General features: G+C 46.2%; 1 protein-coding gene across 1 annotated transcript in view; it reads left to right on the top strand.

Moving 5' to 3' along the window:
* The first annotated feature begins 397 nt into the window (after nt 1–397).
* The window catches only part of LOC119561834 (probable chitinase 10), a 195,935-nt gene continuing 175,629 nt past the window's right edge, over nt 398–20,703 (top strand). The window contains exons 1-3 of the mRNA XM_037875317.1: nt 398–443; nt 512–4,147; nt 4,207–4,392. Of these exons, the coding sequence (XP_037731245.1) occupies nt 414–443; nt 512–4,147; nt 4,207–4,392 (3,852 nt within the window). The 5' untranslated portion in view covers nt 398–413. The remainder of the gene's footprint in view (nt 444–511; nt 4,148–4,206; nt 4,393–20,703) is intronic.

Genomic DNA, 20,703 nt, shown 5'->3' with positions numbered 1-20,703 from the left:
TAAAAAATTTTTAACTGTAATGTATTATTCTCGTCAATACCTATCGGATGACCCAAGAAAAGTTTGCCGCGCCCACTATAACGCCCATAACGCTTAAGTCTGTCTGCCGCCTACATAACCATATATTGTGATAGGGGGTAGGTGGCGCATTACAATCTCGCTTTGCTGCTTGCATATCTCCATCTCCCTTTGTTCCCTTTAGCTGAGTAAAGAGTATCTGATAGTCGAGGTACTCGACTATAGAGTTATTCCTTGTTTTTTTTTAAAGTTGGTCAGATTAGTAGCGGGTTTCTGATAGTCTGGGCCCTCGAGTATACCATTTCTTTTGTTATGGCTACATTGTTAATATTTATGATGGTCATTAATTGCAATTTAATTATATTATCTTAACAGGTCAGATAATAGTTAAAGAAATGATTCCCATTGCGACCAGTATACTTGTGGTAAGTCAAATCCTTAAGCCCATAAAAACTTTTCACAAAGTCGTTAATTTTATTGGTCCTCATAACAGATGCCTTTTGCAATGATTTTTGTGGCAGTGACGAGAGACGCCCACATTCAAGTGCAGGCAAATGAGCATCATGTGGACGCCAACGTTAAACCGGAATTCATTCGATATGCGGTAGAAAGCATTCCTTGGGATAATGACACCTGGCCCATAGTCCGTTTTAATGCGCGACCCGTGTTTGGAGACGAATTTTTACCACTGCGCACCGCCGTAGAGAGTGTTCCTACAGTAAATCAAAGAAACGTGATAAAGCTAAGGGACTCTTCTAGTACACGATCTTTTGTGCGCGATTCCGTAGAGTCAGTGCCAATAGGCGAACAGAAACTCGCCCGCTTTGGGAGCTTTATTAAGAATTTCGACCTAGGTGCGAACATTAACAGTGACAAGCTAACCCATGGGTTAGATCCTGATCCTTGGCCAGTTTCCGACAAATACACAGCTTTCATTACTCAAGAAAACTCAGAGGACTTTTATTCGCAGCCATACCGCGCCGGTTCCCCTCATCAGAAATTGCTTAAAACCGTTAATATCGAACAGATGGATCAGAATGATACAGAGCATCAGTCGAACGGCACATTAGAGCAAGTCGGTTTGCTAAATCAGCAGTGGTATCGAACTCTACCACCATTAAAAAGGAAGTACTTTAAAAAGGCATCCAAAGTTCTTTGTTACATGTCAAACTGGGGATTTTACCGAAAAGGAGGAGGTCATTTTGTGCCGGAGCAGATAGACTCTAAGCTCTGCTCTGTTATTATTTATTCGTTCGCTTCCCTGGATCCCGACCTCCTTACCATTCGAGAGTTTGATCCCTGGGTTGACTTGGATAACCAATACTACCGTCGGGTGACATCGCTGGGAGTGCCCGTATTAATTGCTTTGGGTGGCTGGACAGACTCTACTGGCTCCAAGTACTCACGCTTGGCCAGCGACAACATCAAGCGGCAGGTTTTCGCATCCAGCGCGACCAACTTCCTACAACGTCACGGATTTAGCGGCCTGCACTTGGACTGGAACTACCCGAAATGCTGGCAGAGCGACTGCTCTAAGGGACCTGTAAGCGACAGGCCCAACTTGACCAAGCTTCTCCGCGAGCTGCGTACAGAGTTTCAGCGTGTTAACCCGAAATTTCAAGTGGGAGTGGCCATCTCCGGCTATAAGGAGGTTATAACGGAGGCCTACGAAATTTCAGCTTTGTCAGACATAGTGGACTACATGACAGTAATGACGTACGACTACCATGGTGCCTGGGAGCGGCAAACAGGTCATGTGAGTCCGCTTTATGGCTCATCATCGGACAAGTATCCCCAGTACAATACTGACTACACCATGCAACTATTGTTAAATATGGGCGCAAGGAGGGATAAACTAGTTTTGAGCATTCCATTCTATGGGCAAAGTTTCACATTAGAAAGAAGTCACCTCCAGCTGGTTGGAACAGGCATTTCGGCCATTGGACCTGGGGAAGCCGGAGAATTTACAAACCAGCCGGGAATGCTAGCTTACTACGAGATATGCAAGCGCATAACGAAGTCTAAGTGGTCGAGTGATCCGGATGCAAGCCTGAGTTCCGGTCCGTATGCCATGCTGAACGACCAGTGGGTGGGATATGAGGATCCGACAAGTGTCCAAGCCAAAGCTCAATATGCAGCGAATAACAACTTTTCAGGAGTGGCAGCTTGGACTGTTGATCTTGACGATTTTCAAAATGGCTGTTGCAGCGAGTCTTACCCCCTACTTAGGGCTATTAACAGGGCATTGGGACGCTTAGATTTAAAACCGCCTACTCAAACGAACTGTGAGCGTCCGACGTCAGTGGTCACGCCCATTGCCCCCCAAATGACAACGATGAATAGCGATGGCTCTGCGGGATCGGGACAGAATCACGATCACACTACTTCATGGCCAATTTGGGAGGCCAGCACTAGCCTCATCTTCAGCACTACGAGAAAGCCAAGACCTGCAAGTACAACTAAAAAAGCAAAGGTTACAACCACTGCCAGCAGCTCTGTCTCCTGGTGGATTTCGACATCAGCACGTCCGAACAGGCCTACGAGGACAACCTCCAGACCGACTAACACGATCCCCGTGCCTGTAGTGATGTACCCGGTGGTGCAGGCCTCGAACTGTAAGGGTGGCGAGTTTTACGCTGACTTAATGAATTGCAACGTTTATTATCAGTGTATTATTGATGGGGAGTTGCTGCAGCAATTCTGTCCCGGCGGTCTTCACTGGAACAACGAAGCCAAAGGATGTGACTGGCCGTCCTACGCGCAGTGCTCAGTAGGGCGGGAACAGAAGAGCAGCACTATCCGCCCTAAACCTGCTTCTACGTCTGAGTCGCCAAAGAACACTACATATTTAAAGCCTAGTAGGAAAACGACAGAGCCTTCCGTACATCAGCAGGTCAGTAGTCCCAATTGCCAACCGCAATATTCGCGTCCACCTCCATCGGCGAGTTGCAACGAGGGGCAATACTACACGCACAGAAATTGCGGAAAATATTACATCTGCGTTAATGGAGCCTTAGTAGCAAGTGAATGTGGCGGAGAATTGCACTGGGACGCAATTAGTAAAATCTGCGACTGGCCAGAGAACGTACAGTGTGTTACAAGTATAAAATATTTGAAAACCATTCATGCGAGTCGCGCCAACGAGGAGGATCCGTGTAACGGAGAAGAGCGAGTACCTTATCCTTCTAATTGTTCCAAATATCTCTTTTGCTTATGGAACCGCCTTCAGGCCGGTGACTGTCCACCGGGATTGCACTATAGTGAGGCAATCACCAAATGCGACTGGCCAGCAGCAGCGAAATGCATTCAGGACTCTGGTAATGGCACCGAAGGAGCTGGATCGAGTGGTAGTACAAAGCCTCCGGCACTAGATAATCCAGCAACCACTACCCAAAAGCCCAACACAATTCCCAGTTTAACCTACCCCACTGGAAACCCAGAACTCAAGCCCCTTGACGGCTACTATAAAATCGTCTGCTACTTCACCAACTGGGCCTGGTACCGCAAGGGCCTAGGTCGCTATACTCCTGACGACATAAACACGGAACTGTGCACTCACGTAGTTTATGGGTTCGCGGTGCTGGACTACGCCGAACTTATTCTGCGCACGCACGATGCCTGGGCTGACATTGAAAACAACTTTTACACGAGGGTCAGCAGTCTTAAAAACAAAGGCATTAAGGTGAGCTTGGCGCTCGGTGGATGGAACGATTCGCAAGGCGACAAGTACAGTCGTCTTGTAAGAAGTCCGTCCGCACGGGCTCGCTTCGTACGCCATGCTGTCGAGTTCATTAAAAAATATGGCTTCGAGGGTCTTGACCTAGATTGGGAGTACCCAGTTTGCTGGCAAACGGAGTGCGATAAGGGGTTTAATGAGGAAAAAGAGGGGTTTACCGCTTGGGTTCGGGAGCTCTCTGCGGCGTTTAAGCCTCAAGGACTTTTGTTGTCTACCGCAGTCTCGCCTAGCAAAAAAATCATTGATGCAGGGTATGACGTTCCCCAGCTATCTCACTTATTTGATTGGATCGCTGTGATGTCATACGATTTCCACGGGCAATGGGACAAAAAAACTGGACACGTGGCACCTTTGTACCATCATCCCGGTAATAAATTTGAATATTTTAACGCGGTGAGTATACACAACGGGACTTTAGAATGCTATGTGTAATTAACTCTTGGGTTTTCCAGAACTTTTCGCTAAGCTATTGGATCGAAAAGGGAGCCCCATCTCGCAAAATCGTAATGGGAATACCGCTTTACGGCCAATCCTTCACACTAGAAAGTGCAAACAAAACTTGCTTAAATGCCAAGGCCTCCGGACCAGGCCAAGCCGGTGAATTCACAAGAGCCTCTGGATTCCTTGCTTACTATGAGGTAAGAAACATTATAGTTATACAATCGTTGACTACACTTGGTTATAGCCCAAATGCCCCAAGAAAGGTGATAGTTTCGGGTAGAGTTGTATACCTAGATCACGAAAAATATTTTAAATAAACAACAGACGCCTTAAAGTAACTTAATTGCTTAAAAACTCCACACTTTCAAAGTTAGCCGAGTTTCAGATGACAATATACTCGATGTAACCTATTTGTTAATTCTGCAATATTAAAGGGTTACATAACAGTTGAAAACTAAAAAGTATATTGGTATTGGTAAAGCGCAACTCTAAATATATTTAAAAACACGGAGATGACAAAAAAAAATCTTGGAAAAAAATTTTAAATAAAAATTATTTATTTAAAATATTTTTATACCCGTTACTCGTAGAGTAAAAGGGTATACTAGATTCGTCGGAAAGTATGTAACAGGCAGAAGGAACCGTTTTCGAACCCATAAAGTATATATATTATTGATCAGGATCACTAGCCGAGTCGATCTAGCAATGTCCGTCTGTCCGCCCGTCCACAGATTCCTGAGCTTCTTGCGCAGCGCAAGTTTGTTTCAGCAGCGTGCCACGCCCACTCCAACGCCCCAAGCCGCCCAAAACTGTGGCTCCTACAGTTTTGATGGTAAAACAAAAAATTTAACTTAAATGTGTTGTTCTCATCAGTACCTATTGATTAACCCATTGCCAGGCCCACTTTAACGCCCACAAACCGCCCACAAATGTCTCGGAAACTATAAATTATAGAGAATTTTGATTCCGTAGCCTTGTACACAGCGCAAGTTGGTTACGCGAATATGCCACGCCCACTCTAACGCCCACAAACCGCCCAAACCAGTTGCGACCACAATTTTCATGCTAGAAAAAGTTTTTAGCTGTGTGTATTAGTCTCGTCAATACCTATCGATTGAACCAAAAAAAAGTTTTCCACGCCCACTCTAACGCCCATAACGCTTAAATCTGTCTACCGCCCACATAATCATATATTGAGATCGCGGGTAGGTGGTAGATGAGTAACGGTTATATGATAGTCGAGGTACTCGACTAGCGTTCTTCCTTGTTTGTCTTTTTTTCGTGGCCTTATGGTCAAACTCTACTAGGAAATACCATTACCCTTCTTAAGGCAGTTTCAAAATATTATTTTTTAAACTAGTAGTATTATATCCGTTACTCGTAGAGTAAAAGGGAAAACTAGATCCGTCTGATCTGATCTGACTCATTAGCCGTGTCCATCTATCCTGCTGTCAGTCTGTCCGTTTGTCCGTATGAACGTTGAGATCTCGGAAGCTATGAGAGCTAGAATGCTTGGACTTGGCATGCACATTCTTTGGTTTCCTGCGCAGCGCAAGTTGGCTTCAGACGGGAGCCACGACAACTCTAAAGCCCACAATCGACTGTAACGCTAAAGCCCGTCCAGCGCCCAAATTTTTTATATTTTTTAATAATTGGAATGTGATTTTGTTCTTATTATCAATACCCATTTACATGCCAAAAATTATTGAAAATTATTATTATATTATAAAATTATTATTATATTATAATTAAAACAAGGAAGAACGCTATAGTCGAGTACCTCGACTATCAGATAACCGTTACTCAGCTTAAGGGACCAAAGGGAAATGAAGATATGCAAGCAGCAAAGCGAGATTGAAATGCGCCACCTACCGGCGGTAGACAGACTTAATCGTTATGGGCGTAAGAGTGGGCGTGGCAAATTTTTTTTTGGATCAATCGATAGGTTTTGACGAGACCAACACATTTCAGTTAATTTTTTATTTTTTTTATCTAGCGTGAAAATAGTGGGTGCCACAGGCTTAGGCGGCTTGTGGGCGTTTGAGTGGGCGTGGCATATTCGCGTAACACACTTGCGCTGCGTACAAGGCTACGGAATCTAAAATAAAAAAACTAAAATTTTTATTCATGCATCAAAACTGTAGGAGCCACAGTTTTGGGCGGTTTGTGGGCGTTAGAGTGTGCGTGGCACTCTGCTGAAACGAACGCAGGAATCTCTGGAATCTGCATGCCTAATCCCAGTGTTGTAGCTCTTATAGTTTCTGAGATCTAAGCGTTCATACGGACAGACGGACAGACGGACAGACGGACATGGCTAGATCGACTCGGCTAGTGATCCTGAGCAAGAATATATATACTTCATGGGGTCGGAAACTGTTCCTTCTGCCTGTTACATACTTCCCGACGAATCTAGTATACCCTTTTACTCTACGAGTAACGGGTATAATTATTATTGAAATCGGACCGGTCATTAAAAAGTTGTAACCAAATAATAACCAATATTTTGCAATTCAACCAGATTACACACCACTTGTAGCAAATAAGTTGTTTTTAATAACACGCCACCAAGCCGCTAGGGAAGCTATAGACAAGTTGGCGCTACAGGCTAGGTGTCGCTAGGTGTGTTAGGGAAAGAGCTAATTTTCCTCAAGCATATCTCCACCCTTCTCGCACTTTCTTTAGCTGAGTAACGGGTATCTAATACTGGTAAAAAATTTTGTTGTAATGTGGTCTCGCCGTTGCTCGGTTGTTGGAATGCCATGTTCGTAAGTTGGTTACGTGTTTGCGTAAATCGAAGGCACCTGCGTTTAATGTGGTTTTTAATTTATTTATTGTGTTATTTGGGATTATGTATGTGTGAAATTTAAAGGCAGGTAAGGTTCCAGTTTCAGTCTGTATGTCTTGTTAAGCCATGGGCTGACTACTGTAGCAATTGATATTGCTCGTTACTCTCGTCGATGTGTTGTCTCGTTGATCGCTCGCCTTTCTAAATCCGTACCCTGGTTCTGTAGCTCGTGACGCTCGTGGTGTCGCTCGCCTCTGCTTGCTCGCCGAGGCGTTGGCTCCAAGAGAAATCGGTCGTGCGATCTAAGTTCGCGCTGACAGTCAAGGCTTACGCAAGGAGGCTGCCCAGCAGATCACTTCGCTTAATGCCTGGTGCAGACGAGCGTTTTAACCTAGCCTCACCCAATTGCTTGACATGTCTGCGCTGCTCTGCTCGATGAGGTATCAGACGTTTGCTGCTGCCGACGTCCTACGCTCTGCTCTTAAATGTGCTTGCTGCGAGGCTGGATGTATCGTGGTCTCGGGCTCTCGAGGTTTTGGACAATCGCCGTTCTGGGTCTTTGCTTTCAAAACCGCTGGGCTCCTGCAGAAGAACGCCTCTTGAAACCACTATCGGTCTACCGCTTGCCGTCGTTTCGGTCAGTTGCCGTTTTAGGACTTCGCAGGTAAACCCGCAGTGCGGGACTACGCCTCATGAATCTACAAGCCATCGACCATTCGCCCTTCCTTGCTTGACGCGCCAGGACCGGCTTAATTTCAACGGCTTGGAATCCGTGGATCCTGTCTGACCCATTATCCTGTGACCGCTGCTTCCAACTAGAATCACGCTGGCACGCCGTCCCTCTGCTGAGATGTGGCACTTTTTCTCCAGCTCCAAAGTTCACGACAGAGTCCGAAGTCCGACGCGTTCCGCAATTTCCCTTTGCATACGGCACACTCGCTCTGCTCCCGAAATCTCTACTCTCTCACACTCCAAACTCTCATTTTCCCAGCGCTCTTTTTCATCTTTCCGTTATCCATATCTCATTCTCCAGGTTCACTTTTTCCATCGTCTATCTTTCCAAACTCTCATCTTTCAACTTATCGGTTTCCCAAATTTCTCTCTCCAAACTTTCTTCGCCTTGCCGTTACTACGTGCTAACTCTCCGCGTATCTGGTAACCGGCAAGCCACCATGTATAATTGCCGCTGCAATTTCGGCTCCACTTTGGCTCTATTAGTCGTGTGTCCAGTAGTCTTTAAGACCTCTCCACGGTTCCCTCGCCGCTTCCTCGATGGTCCCTCGACGCTCCCTCGACATTCAAAGCTCTATCCTAAGTTCCACAGCGCTGGTTCTCGATCAGGTTTGCATTCTTTCCCCGCCCGCCTGCCTCACAGAATTTAAATTCTTCCGCGCCGATACTCCATGTCTTCTCACTGGAACATCGATACCGGTTGGCTTTCGAAACCCCAGCTTAATGCGTTCTCCGCCATTTCGCCGTTCCTACGTCTGGTCTTTCTATCCATGTGCGTTCGATAGAATTCAGCCATCGATATCGCAGGGGTAGCGTTGCCACCTGCTTGTTGCGATGTTCACCATTGGCCGATACTTCCAGTATTTTCTTATGCCCATCGATTCTGTCTTTTTTGACCACCTGAATACGGTATAGACCTGAATCTGGCGTCCATTGCCTCCTCATCAGATTATTGAGTCTGGCTTGGCCCTGAGATGCCATTTCAAGATTTCGGCGTACGATCTCAAAGATATCCCTGAGCTTGTTGGCCTTTTGATCCGGTGCCTCCCTGTCTCGTCCGGTGCCCAAGGTATCCCTATAGTACAGGGTGCTCGGTTGTCGTGGCTCCTTGCATTGGGTAAGAAACGATAGAGTATAACCAGTGGACTCCAATGTGATCGTGTTCACTGCTGGCATCGAGTAAGAACAGAGACACCATTTGCTCTGCCCAAACCTCTGCCCAACATCTGCTGATAGCCAATTCAAGGTAAAGTTTAAAGCTAACTCCGATTTCTCAACATACCCAACATGTGCGAGGCAACAGCAATAGTGGTGAGGTTCCAGTACAAAAACAAAACAGTGAAAGAGAGCGGTCCAGATATATAATGTCTCATAAAACTCATCGCTGAAACGAATTACAAGGTCACATTTAACATTTTAAACACTTATGGAATTATCGTTTTTTCCACCATTGGCAAAGTCTCAAAAGAGAGCGGCAGAGCAAATGGTATCTCTACATAGATTCTTTTTCAGTGCCGCTGTCAAGGTGTTCACCGTCCTGTTTGCTCGCTCAGTTGGGTTTTCCTGCGACGTGTAGGGTACGGTAAACTGCTATCTGATACCCAATTCGGTTAGGAAACTCTTGAACATCCGGCTCGCAAATTGTACTCTATTGCCCTAAACGCTTTAAGTGACTCGGCAGGTCGCACTGCGGAGCGGCACTAGTTCGGGAACCTTCCTATTAGGAACGGCAGCATTTGGTTGTCACGCCTAGCTCGTGTTAGGGGTCTGAGGAAGTCCGCGCACTTGGGTTAGCATTTTGTCAGCCGCCTGCATTTGATTTGGTTTAAATCACATGTCATCTCACCATCTCTATGCCTACCATTTGGCTTCCTACGTGTCCCGCCGATGGTGCGTCGGGGTTTTCCTTTATTACAGTTTCCCAAAGTGACTTTGGGACTCACATCTTCCACGCTTCGGCGGCTTCGCTGCCCGCTCTGTGTGGTATATTTCTATATAGAGTCTCGTCTTCCCTCACACAGTCTGGGCACTTCTGCGGCTGGATCCCTACCTTTTCGCTCATGTTCTTGATCCAGCTTCGACTTCCTGAAGCCATTGGCGCCGATGTCCCCATTAAGCCTCGTAGCGTCTGTTGTAGTGGTTGTCTTGACAAAGCGTCGGCCACCACGTTTAGCTGACCCTTTCTGTACGCTATCTCGAAGTCGTACTGTTGTTGCTCCAGGGTCCATCTGGCGATCCTTCCTGAAGTGCTTTCAAGGCTGTTAAGTCACTTCAGAGCAATATAGTCGGCTACGACATTGAAGTGGTAGCCTTCCAGATACGGCTTCGGCTTCCAACAATTCTCAAGCACTCCTCCTCCGTTGTTGATTAATTTTTCTCGGCATCCTTTTAGGATGAAAGTTCTGCTGATGTCTGGACATGCTAGTACCGGGTATGCCACGAGTCTTGCCTTCACTTCCTCAAACGCCATCTGGTGCTCCGGGTGCACAGCCACTTACTGCCTTGGCGCAGTTAGTCGTTCAGTGGTTTTACTATTTTAGCAAAGTCTGGCACACATGGTCGGTACCACGACGCTACTTCTAGGTATTGCCGGAGCTCTTTGACGGTCGAGGGTGTTTCCAGATCAGCGATGGCGGCTACTTTTTCCGGATTTGTGCCCATTTCTTCGCTAGTCACTTGGTGTCCCAGTCTCAGTTTTTCTTCGTATAGACGGCAAACCACTTCTTTTAAGTTCTTTCTGTGTTCTTCTTGTCTGCGTCCGATCACAATTACTTGGTCCAAAATCATCTTTGTTGTCGAATTTGACCTCCATCTCGAGCTGTGCATCTATTTCGCTGCATCTTCCGTCTGCCACCTAACTTGCGGTCTCGTCCTTGTAACATTCCCTAGAGCAGCAAGATTGTCCAGCAGTTCTTCGCTAACAAAGCTTCCCGTTGCCCTGATGTCGAGTGTGGCTTTGTAGCTGTTCCCACCAATCATCACCGCTGCGGACAACTGCTGCTCCGTGCACCGTGGGACCCCCGCTCTCCTCTCATCGGAGGAGATCGTTGGCTATTTACCGCTTGTTGGCAGCACTCGACGCTCCTGACACCAATTTTGCCGCATACCCAGCAGAATATCAGACGTTTATTCCGACATCCTCGAGCGCTCCTGGGGGTCTGTGATATGGGTTGTCTATCACGGCCTCTGCGTGGTGCTTGGCGGCCTCCACAAGGTATTGTTTGGCTGTCTCTGTTGGTGTTGGGGTGGTGTCCACTGTCTACTGCTGCTGTTGGCCTTAATGTGGTGGTGACCATTTCTTTTTCTAGTTCCTCGTACTCGTCAGGTAAGATCATAAGCGTAGCATACACCTTTTACGCTCTTAGAAAGTTCCTTAGATTCGGGGTGCCGTTCTCCTTAATAATTTTTAAAATCTCAATTGAAGAATAACTGAAATGTGAGGAGTTGAATAACTCCCCACAAATCTCAGCAGCAGCAGCAACAGATGTCCGGTCGCTTACCAGATACGCGGCGAAATCGCGTAGTAACGGCGCGGCGAGGAGCGGTTGGAGAGGAAGAGAGTTTGGAGACCATGGTTGGAGAGGAAGAGAGTTTGGAGACCAAGGTTGGAGAAGAAGAGATTTTGGAGACCAAGGATGGAGAATAAGAGAGTTTGGAGACCAAGGATGGAGTATGAGAGCGTTTGGAGACCAAGGAGCGGAGAATGAGAGAGTGGAGACTTGGCGAGCAGAGCAAGAGTACCGTGTGCAAAAGGGGATAACAGAACTCCACCGTACCTTGGACTCTACCGTGAACCTTGGACCGGGAGAGGAATTGCCACATCTCGGCAGCGGAGCGGCACATAGGCGTGCCACATGCATCACGGGAACCAGCGGGACGGCAGCAACGGCCAGAACCACGGTTGGAAGCTGTGCGTAAAGCAGAAGTGGGTCAAACAGGGGCCACTGACTTTGGACCCGGAGAGGAATGATTCAGCGTGCCGTGCGCAAAAGGGAAATAACGGTTACCGGAGGCCCTATATAAGGCCGCAGACCGCAGGCAGCTGGATCAGTCGATCACGAGGAGTCAAACCATCAAGATCAGTCAAGATACCAAAGTGAACAGTCATTCAACCGAGTAAACTACAAGGGAGCCACAAGGCGAATCGTCGGAAGCAGCGCCGTGGGAAGCCTACAAGGAACAAGATCGCCACGTCGAGAAGTTCGGGACTGGGACATCAGGAATCCCCGAATTGAGACACAAGTGGCTGAGTTCCGGAAGGCATCACACGGCTCAGTCAAAGCGTTCGTTGTCCAACTTTGTCACGACCACACCCTGGCGAGTCGCCCGGCTGGTCTGTCAGAGACAAGCGAAAGAGGCCTACGATGAAGAACCGTCAGCTTGGGGAGAAGAGTTGTCTGAGACCCAGCGTACCTTGCCCGACCAAGCAGGACCTGGCATGACGGACGAGCGGTAGATTGATTTGCGGTTTCAAGAGGCGGTCGCCTGGAGAGCCCTGCGATTACCGGCGAAGTTCCCGAACAGCAACTGCCCAAAACCCCGAGTGCCAGAAACGCCAAGCTACCAGTCAGGAAGGGCGAGCTATCACCCGTTGAGGCATTCAAGGGGCGTTGTCCTGGAGAAGCCCAGCGGTTCGGCAGTTCCCGGAGCGGCGGTTGCCCAAAGACACGCAAGACAAGAAACAGTGCAGACGACATCGGCAGCGACGCCAGCAGACATCACCGGCAGCCACGTCACCATCGCCGCGCGGAGCTCATTGGGGAGCGCAGGAGCGTCGCGGACGTCAGGCATTAGGGTGAAGCCGGGTGGAACGTTCGTCTGCGCTAGGCGTAAAGCAAAGTGAACGGCTAGGCAGCTTTCTGGCGTTAGCCTTGACTGTCAGCGCGATCTGAGCAAGAACCTAGCGGGACCGTCCGGGACAGAGCAAGGGACAGGTATTGCCTCGAAAGGCGCTGCCCTGGAGAGCAAGGCTTGTTCACCCTACTCTGAGAACGGTGACGCTTCCCTGAACCTACAAGGCCGAACTCTCTGCGAGTCCAAGGCGCGACAAGCGACCCCGAGGCAGCGCGTCGGCAAGCGAGCAGAGGCGGGCCACTACGAGCATTCCGAGACACAGGAGCCAGCGGTCGTCAATTCAACGCGTCGACAAGCCAGGATGAGGAACATCAGCAGCCTCTGGAACCAGAGCAAGGAGATACCGAGGCCAGCCCAGCCACACACCCGCTGTATTAATAGCACGAGAATGAAACCCACTGTTACCATTACCCTGTGTCTTCTCACTGATCTACGGAACAGTCCCGTCATATAAATTTGGTGGGACGAACACACAATCTTCTGAGCTAGCCGCACGAATCTCGTAGCGAGCGGACCAACAAAATGAGCTCGTTACAGTAGCCTCACCATCGTCTACATGTCGATCATGTAGTCCTTGAACGACTCGCTATTACCCTGCATCCGTTGCCAGTTGCCGTTGATCCGCCAGCCTTGTAAATAAGTCTTTCTGCAGAAAATTGGTGTGGAAGCTTTCTATGAACTCTAACGTTTTCCATTGCTTGTTGTTGGCAATAAACCACTTACTCTTCTCTTAAGCAATTCCGGCATCGGGCGGGGTATGCTGCTTCCAACTCGTCCGTCTCTGAATATTATTTCGACAATGCCTTCCTCAAATCGTCAAATCTGCCATCCGGGGTAATTTTAGGCCGCTGGACAAAGTCCTCCTTCTTGAGGAGGGAAATTCACATCTTTCCTATTCAGCTTTTGTTGCTTTCACTGTCGGGTCTCACGATGGGTCCGTAACGAACTGATTTTATTGGTCTGCTCGCTACGAGACTCGTGTGGCTAGCTCAGTAGATCGTGTGAACGTCCCACCAAATTTACATGACTTGACTGCACCGTAGATTAGTTAGAAAGCAAAAAATTTAGGTTCCAGGACTCCATTGCTCAACTCTGACGGAGCCGCCGGGCGATGTGCCAGGGTGAGGTCTAGCCAAGAGTAGGAACAAATCGCCCTGAATTAGCCATGTGATGCCCTCAGGACCTCAGCTACCTGAATCTAGCGTAGCGGCATTTTTTCCTTGTAGGCTTTCCACGGCGTTGCTTCCGATGACTTGACTTGTTTTTTTAGTGAATTACGTATAAAGCTTACTTGCTGTAACGATAATTCTAACAGACAGTTAACAAAGTCTCGGACAGATAAAGGTGTAGAGACAAGTAAGTAATTGGAAGATAGAGATAGAAATCACCCGAAACAATAAATAGATAAGTGTCGGAAAGATGAGATAGATAAGTTTTTATTGCAGGCAAAAGGTGCTTAAAAAAACTTTAACTCGGATCCAGGTGGAATATACGAACAGGTTACGAAAATAGATGCAGATTGCAAAGAAACATTAAAACTAACGAATTTTATGTCTTTGGGGTTAGGAAAGTATATTCTCTCCGATGTTAGATTAGAGGTAACGGCAATGAGCACCCCACCCCCTTACGAGGAGAGCAATCGGTTCTATACGTATTAAAATTGTTGGACAGAACTTCAGAGTCAGATATCTCCGGCTTAGTTTTTTGGCGCAGGTACTACCGTGGAAGGCCTATTATTAGTTTTCCGCCTGTTAGGAACAAATTCATTAATGACCAGTTCATCATTAAGCCAAAACTTTTTACAATTTAATACATTCAATACTTCAGGCGGATCAGATTTTTTAAATGAAGAAATCCTACGTACATACGGAAACTTAAACTCTTCCAATGTAATATTTTGAGATGGAAATTCTTGGTGTATAAATGTCAACACATCTGCAGACGTAGTTTCAGGGGCTAAACGAGACACAAATAATTGCTTCCTAAGTTGAACAACTGAGAGTCTCTTTCTTTCCCCACCAGCAATCTGAACTTCGATCGTCCGATTATCGGATCCAGGGACTAGCAAAGGGGTAGCAAAGCATTAGGCCGCCCAGCGCCAGTGGATGTCGACATAGCTGCCGTTATCGATCGGGTAAAAATACTTTCAACTATATTGGTATTCGGGACTGATGCGTTTACTCCCACAGATTTTAAAGGAGCGGTGTTTTTGCGATTAGGTGACCCAACTAACATTTTTTTATTTCGAGGTCGGCCATAAACTCTTTGAAATCAGCAACTACGTTAATAAGCTTGTCAAAAAGTTTCTTAAAACGATCATTGGTCAGCGCCACGTAGCCATCCAAACCACGATCTATTACAACACAAGTGGAAAAAGTCCACGAATAATCAAGGCGCAGAGCAATATAATCCTTAACTCTGCCAACAAGTCCAGTAGATTTCGGATGTATGACTGATGTACGACGAAATAAAAACGTCATTAGGTGACGATCCAAACTGGCAAAATTTTAATGTAAAAAAAATTTAAAATTTAATTAAATTTAAAATGTAAAAAGTTATTTATATAATCAAAAAAACATAAAAATTATTAGTACCTCACATATGGATTCAGGTCTACTAGCCACCCAATAAATCGAACACCAATAAGAATATCTAAAATAAACAAATCCTGGATATCAAGCATATTCTTATAAAAAAGAAATGAGCTTTCTTATATACCGATGGATCTTAGAACTAAGATATAAAGGTTCTTCCAGTTACCACAGAAGAGGAGATTATCAAGCAAGCTGTCCTACCAAATTAATATCCGTGTACACAACAGAGGCAATTGCTATTCAGGAAGCTATTAAAACAGCCGCAATACGTATAGAACTGATCGCTCTCCTCGTAGGGGGGGTGGGGTGCTGGTTGCTGTTACCTCTACTTTAACATCGGAAAGGATACACTTTCTTAATCCCAATGAAATAGAATTCGTTGGTGTTAAAGTTTCTTTGAAATCTTTTTCTATTTATGTAAGACGGTTGAGTAAGCAACAGCAGAATTAAAAGCAGAGCGACGGAGCGACAAGAGAGAACAAAAGCAGAGCAACAGCAGAATTAAAAGCAGAGCGACGGAGCGACAAGAGAGAACAAAAGCAGAGCAACAGCAGAATTAAAAGCAGAGCGACGGAGTAACAAGAGAGGACAGAAGCAGAGGAAGAGCAGAAAAAGTCGGAGGAGTTCAAGCGGGATTCGGGAAGTAACAGTCAGCCGAGAGAGTCGATTTTCAGCAGCAGAGTGACAAAATAGTAACCCGAACGATACTTGGAGAAAAGCCGAAACGCGGAAGTTATCCTGCAATTATCATTGTTAACCATAATACTTTATATATATTATTATAATAAACGTCAAGTGAGAGTATTTCTCATCTTACATTTGGGGGCTCGTCCTAACGCAAAAATTGCAAGTGACGCCGTTCCGCGAAGTCTCACCGCCTTCCCGGAAAGTCGCAAAAGAGGAATAAGTAGAGCTTGGCAGTAACGGGGAATGAGTGTAAGCGAAAAGGAAATAAAGAAAGAACATCGAGAATACCAATTTCAAAAGGAAAACAGCCGTATTACACAAGATCAGTGGCTGCAGCAGACAAAATGAATAACATGAGTGAGCCGGCGAAAAGCGTTTGCGAAATAAGTGCAGGTGGAAATCCAAATGAAATTAAAGGAGTGCAAGAACCTTCGGTAATCAGCGGAGAGGGAAGTGGAGCAGCCGGTTTAATTGAAAGGTCTATCGACAAAAATACAAGAACGCTGAAAGACCTGGTTCAGCTGCTTGCTATTAAGATTGGAGCGGGTGAGCGAAACAACAGTTGCTCGATTACGGCTGATAGCTTTGCGAAGATCATCCCAGAGTTTGACGGAGAGTCTATACCGGTAAAGAATTGGTTCGAAAATTTTGAGCTGAATGCTGCGGCCTACGGTCTAAACATAAAACAGATGTATGTGCAGGCTCGTGCCAAAATGACGAACACAGCAAAGTTGTTTCTGGATTCTACGTACGTACACGAATACTCAGAGATGCGTATGCTGCTGGAGACTGAGTTCAGCCGACAATATGGGTGCAGCGCGGATGTGCATGAGCAGCTCCGCGATCGCAAGAAACGCAAGCAGGAATCTTTTCACGAATACCTATTGCAGATGAAAAAGATTGCTTCACTTGCCAACATTGATGCACGCTCGGTTATCCGCTATGTTGTGGACGGCCTAAACATGAGGAGCGATTTCAGATACTCTCTCTACAGTTGCAAGTCCTACAGAGAGCTACAGGAGCAGTATGAGGTGTTCGGCCGCGTGGTCGACAAGCCGTACAAGCAGAACGACGTAAAGTGGGCGTCGAACCAGAGGAAGTAGCACGATTTCAACGACAGGAAGAGTCACTGCTTCAATTGTGGGTCAGTAGATCATCTCCGCAAGGATTGCAAGTCTGCCGTGAAATACTTCAGTTGCAACAAAGAGGGGCACATGTCAAGAGATTGCCCTGGGTCAGTGGCTGGAGTCCAAGTCGTACGCAGTGCAAGTCGTATGAAAATGGTTAGCATCAATCACGTGGAAGTGGAGTGTCTTGTAGATACGGGAGCCGATGTATCTATTCTGCGCAAGTACATCTTCAACAAAATACCAAATGTTATTTTGGAGAGATGTGCGACCAAGCTTCGTGGGCTGGGAAATAAGATTACGTGCCCAGTTGGCTACTTTTTGGCTGAGGTTGCAGTAGACCAGGAAATGACGCCACACAAGTTCGTCGTAGTTGAGGATGAGGACATCGAGTATGACGCGCTGTTTGGATTCGATTTCGTCTCGAAGTTTGACTTTTCGCTGTCGGCCGACGGATACAAGTTTTCTTCTCCGCTGGGGGAGAAAGCTTGTAAGGAACCAAACCAGATGAGTATTTATAACATAATTAATACAGATGATGAAGTAGATGTTCCTTCGCAGTATGCTAAGGAGGTGTCTCAGCTGATCATGAACTACAAAGCGGCGGATTCGGTAGCAGAAGTCCCAGTCAAGCTGCGAATCGTTCCGGATGGGGAAATAGTCCCATTTCGTCAATCCCCAAGTAGATTTGTGATTGCCGAAGAGAAGGATGTCCAAAAGCAGATCGACGAATGGCTAGCTGCTGGAATCATTCGCCCATCTACATCTAACTTTGCCAGCCGTCTTGTACTGGTGAGCAAAAAGGATGGCACACGGCGTATTTGCGTTGATTTTCGCAAGCTGATCTCAATGGTGTTGAGAGATTGCTTTCCTGTTCCGGTTATCGACGACTATTGAGGCTATTGAGGAGGATAGCAAGAAATTTACAGCATTCATCACTAAATACGGATTGAACGAATTCAATAGAACCCCGTTTGGATTTCGGAACTCGCAAGCAGTTTTTATTCGCTACGTAAATTATGTATTCCAAGAGCTGATGAACAGGGATGTACTAGACTTGTACATGGATGACATAATAATTCACAGCGAAACTGCAGAGCAATGTTTGGAGAAGATGAAACTGGTATTTAACACAGCTGGAGCGTTTGGCCTGAAGACAAAGTGGCGAGAATGTCACTTTTTGCAGAAGAAGATTTATTTTTTAGGCCACAACATTGAGGACGGAAACGTATGGCCTGGGCAAGAAAAGACAGCTGCGGTCAGCAAATTTTCGGTGCCAAAAAACGTCAGAGCGGTTGAAGCGTTTTTAGGGCTGACTGGATTTTTCAGAAAATTCGTACTGAATTATTCGCAGATTGCACGCCCATTGACTGACCTGCTGCGAAAAGGTGTTTCCTTTCAAATGGCCGAGCCGCAGATGAACGCATTCCAAAGATTAAAGGACGCCTTGACGAAAGAACCTGTTTTAAAGTTGTATATCAGAGGGGCCAAAACAGAGTTACACACGGATGCATCAAAAGATGGATTTGCAGCGGTTTTAATGTAGTGGTTCGACGGCAGACTCCATCCAGTACAATATTGGAGCAAGAAGTCATCAGAAGCTGAGTCCCGCCAGCACAGTTATATCCTTAAAGCAAAGGCCGTTTATCTAGCTGTAAAGAAATTTAGACATTACCTGCTGGGAGCGCCATTTAAGCTGGTAACGGATTTCTCTGCATTTAAGCAAACCCTACAGAAGGCGGATGTGCCAAGAGCAGTCACGCAGTGGATTGTTTATCTACAGGATTTCGAGTTTGCAGTGGAACATCGCCCTGGAGAACGGTTGAAGCATGTTGACTGTCTCAGTCGCTATCCCGACCGTGTGATGCTCGTATCCTCGGAGATCACAGCTCGGATCAAAGCCGCTCAAGGAAAAGACAAGATGCTAAAGGCAATTATGGAAATTTTGACCAGCTGTCCATATGAGGGCTACAAGATGAAAGCTGGACTTGTTTATAAGGAGGTGAAAGGCAACGACCTCCTTGTGATCCCGAAAGCGATGGAAAAAAAAGATATTGTCGACGCCCACAGTGCAGGTCATTTTGCATTACAGAAAACTGTTCACGCTGTTCAACAATTGTTTTGGATTCCTCACTTAGAACAGAAGGTTCAGCAGGTGGTGAACAACTGTGTGAGATGCATAATTTTCAACAAAAAACTTGGCAAGAAAGAAGGATTCTTAAGCTGTATTGTTAAAGGTGATCAACCCCTTCACACGCTGCATGTTGATCATCTAGGCCCCATGGATGCCACTGGAAAACAGTATAAGTACATATTTGCGATGGTGGATTCATTTACAAAATTTATTTGGCTGTTCCCAACGAAAACTACAAGTTGCGAGGAAACGTTGAAGAAGTTAAGGATTTGGTCGGAAATTTTTGGCAACCCTGTGCGGATAGTTTCGGACAGAGGCTCCGCTTTCACGGCCAACTCGTTTGCAGAACATATGAAGGAAAACGGAATCGAGCACGTTTGGAGCACAACCGGAGTTCCCCGTGGAAATGGTCAAATTGAAAGGGTGAATCGCAAAGTTTTATCCATTATTTCAAAGATTTCGGCAGATGAACCAACCAAGTGGTTTAAAGCAGTGCCGGAAGTGCAGAGAGCGGTTAATTCCCACGTACATGCGTCAACTAAAAAGTCACCATTTGAGCTGCTTTTTGGCGTGAAGATGAACAATAAACCAATGGATCGTATTCTGCAGCTTTTGGAGGAGGAGATGTACTTAAATTTTGACGAATAACGGCAGCAACTGAGAAAAGATGCAAAGATTGAGATTCAACGCGCACAGGAATCATATAAAAAGAACTTTGACCTAAAGCGGAAACCGGAAGTCGATTATAAAGTGGGAGACCTGGTCGCTATACGCCGCACACAGTTTGTTGCAGGAAAGAAGTTGGCGGTAGAATATATGGGACCGTACGAAGTTTCAAGGGTCAAGAGGAATGGCAGATACGAGGTTCGGAAGGCAGAAGACTTTGAAGGCCCATCTAACACGTTCACCAGTTGTGATTATATGAAGCTGTGGCGATATGTCCAGGACAATGCGGATGATTGGTCATCTGGGACAGATGTTTAGTCAGGAATGGCCGAATGTAAGATGGTTGAGTAAGCAACAGCAGAATTAAAAGCAGAGCGACGGAGCGACAAGAGAGAACAAAAGCAGAGCAACAGCAGAATTAAAAGCAGAGCGACGGAGCAACAAGAGAGGATAGAAGCAGAGGAAGAGCAGAAAAAGTCGGAGGAGTTCAAGCGGGATTCGGGAAGTGACAGTCAGCCGAGAGAGTCGATTTTCAGCAGCAGAGTGACAAAATAGAAACCCGAACGATACTTGGAGAAAAGCCGAAACGCGAAAGTAATCCTGCAATTATCATTGTTAACCATAATACTTTATATATATTATTATAATAAACGTCAAGTGAGAGTATTTCTCATCTTACATTTATGTAACTTGTTTTTATATTCCACCTGGATCCGACTTAACAATTTATTAGCAACATTTGTCTGCAATAAAAACTGTTTTTTCTCATCTTTCCGAAAGGGATCTTTTGATTGTTTTGGGTGATTTCAATCTCCCTGACTTTTCTTCGCCCCTTTCCACTGACTCACTTGTCTCTACACCTTTATCTGTCCATGACTTTGTTAACTGTCTGTATGAATTACCATTACAGCAAGTAAGCTTTATACGTA

This window comes from Drosophila subpulchrella, unplaced genomic scaffold, assembly GCF_014743375.2.
Source record: "Drosophila subpulchrella strain 33 F10 #4 breed RU33 unplaced genomic scaffold, RU_Dsub_v1.1 Primary Assembly Seq377, whole genome shotgun sequence".
NCBI lineage: Eukaryota > Metazoa > Arthropoda > Insecta > Diptera > Drosophilidae > Drosophila > Drosophila subpulchrella.
The sequence above is the reverse complement of the archived record's forward strand: the minus strand, read 5'-3'. Positions and strand labels throughout refer to the sequence as shown.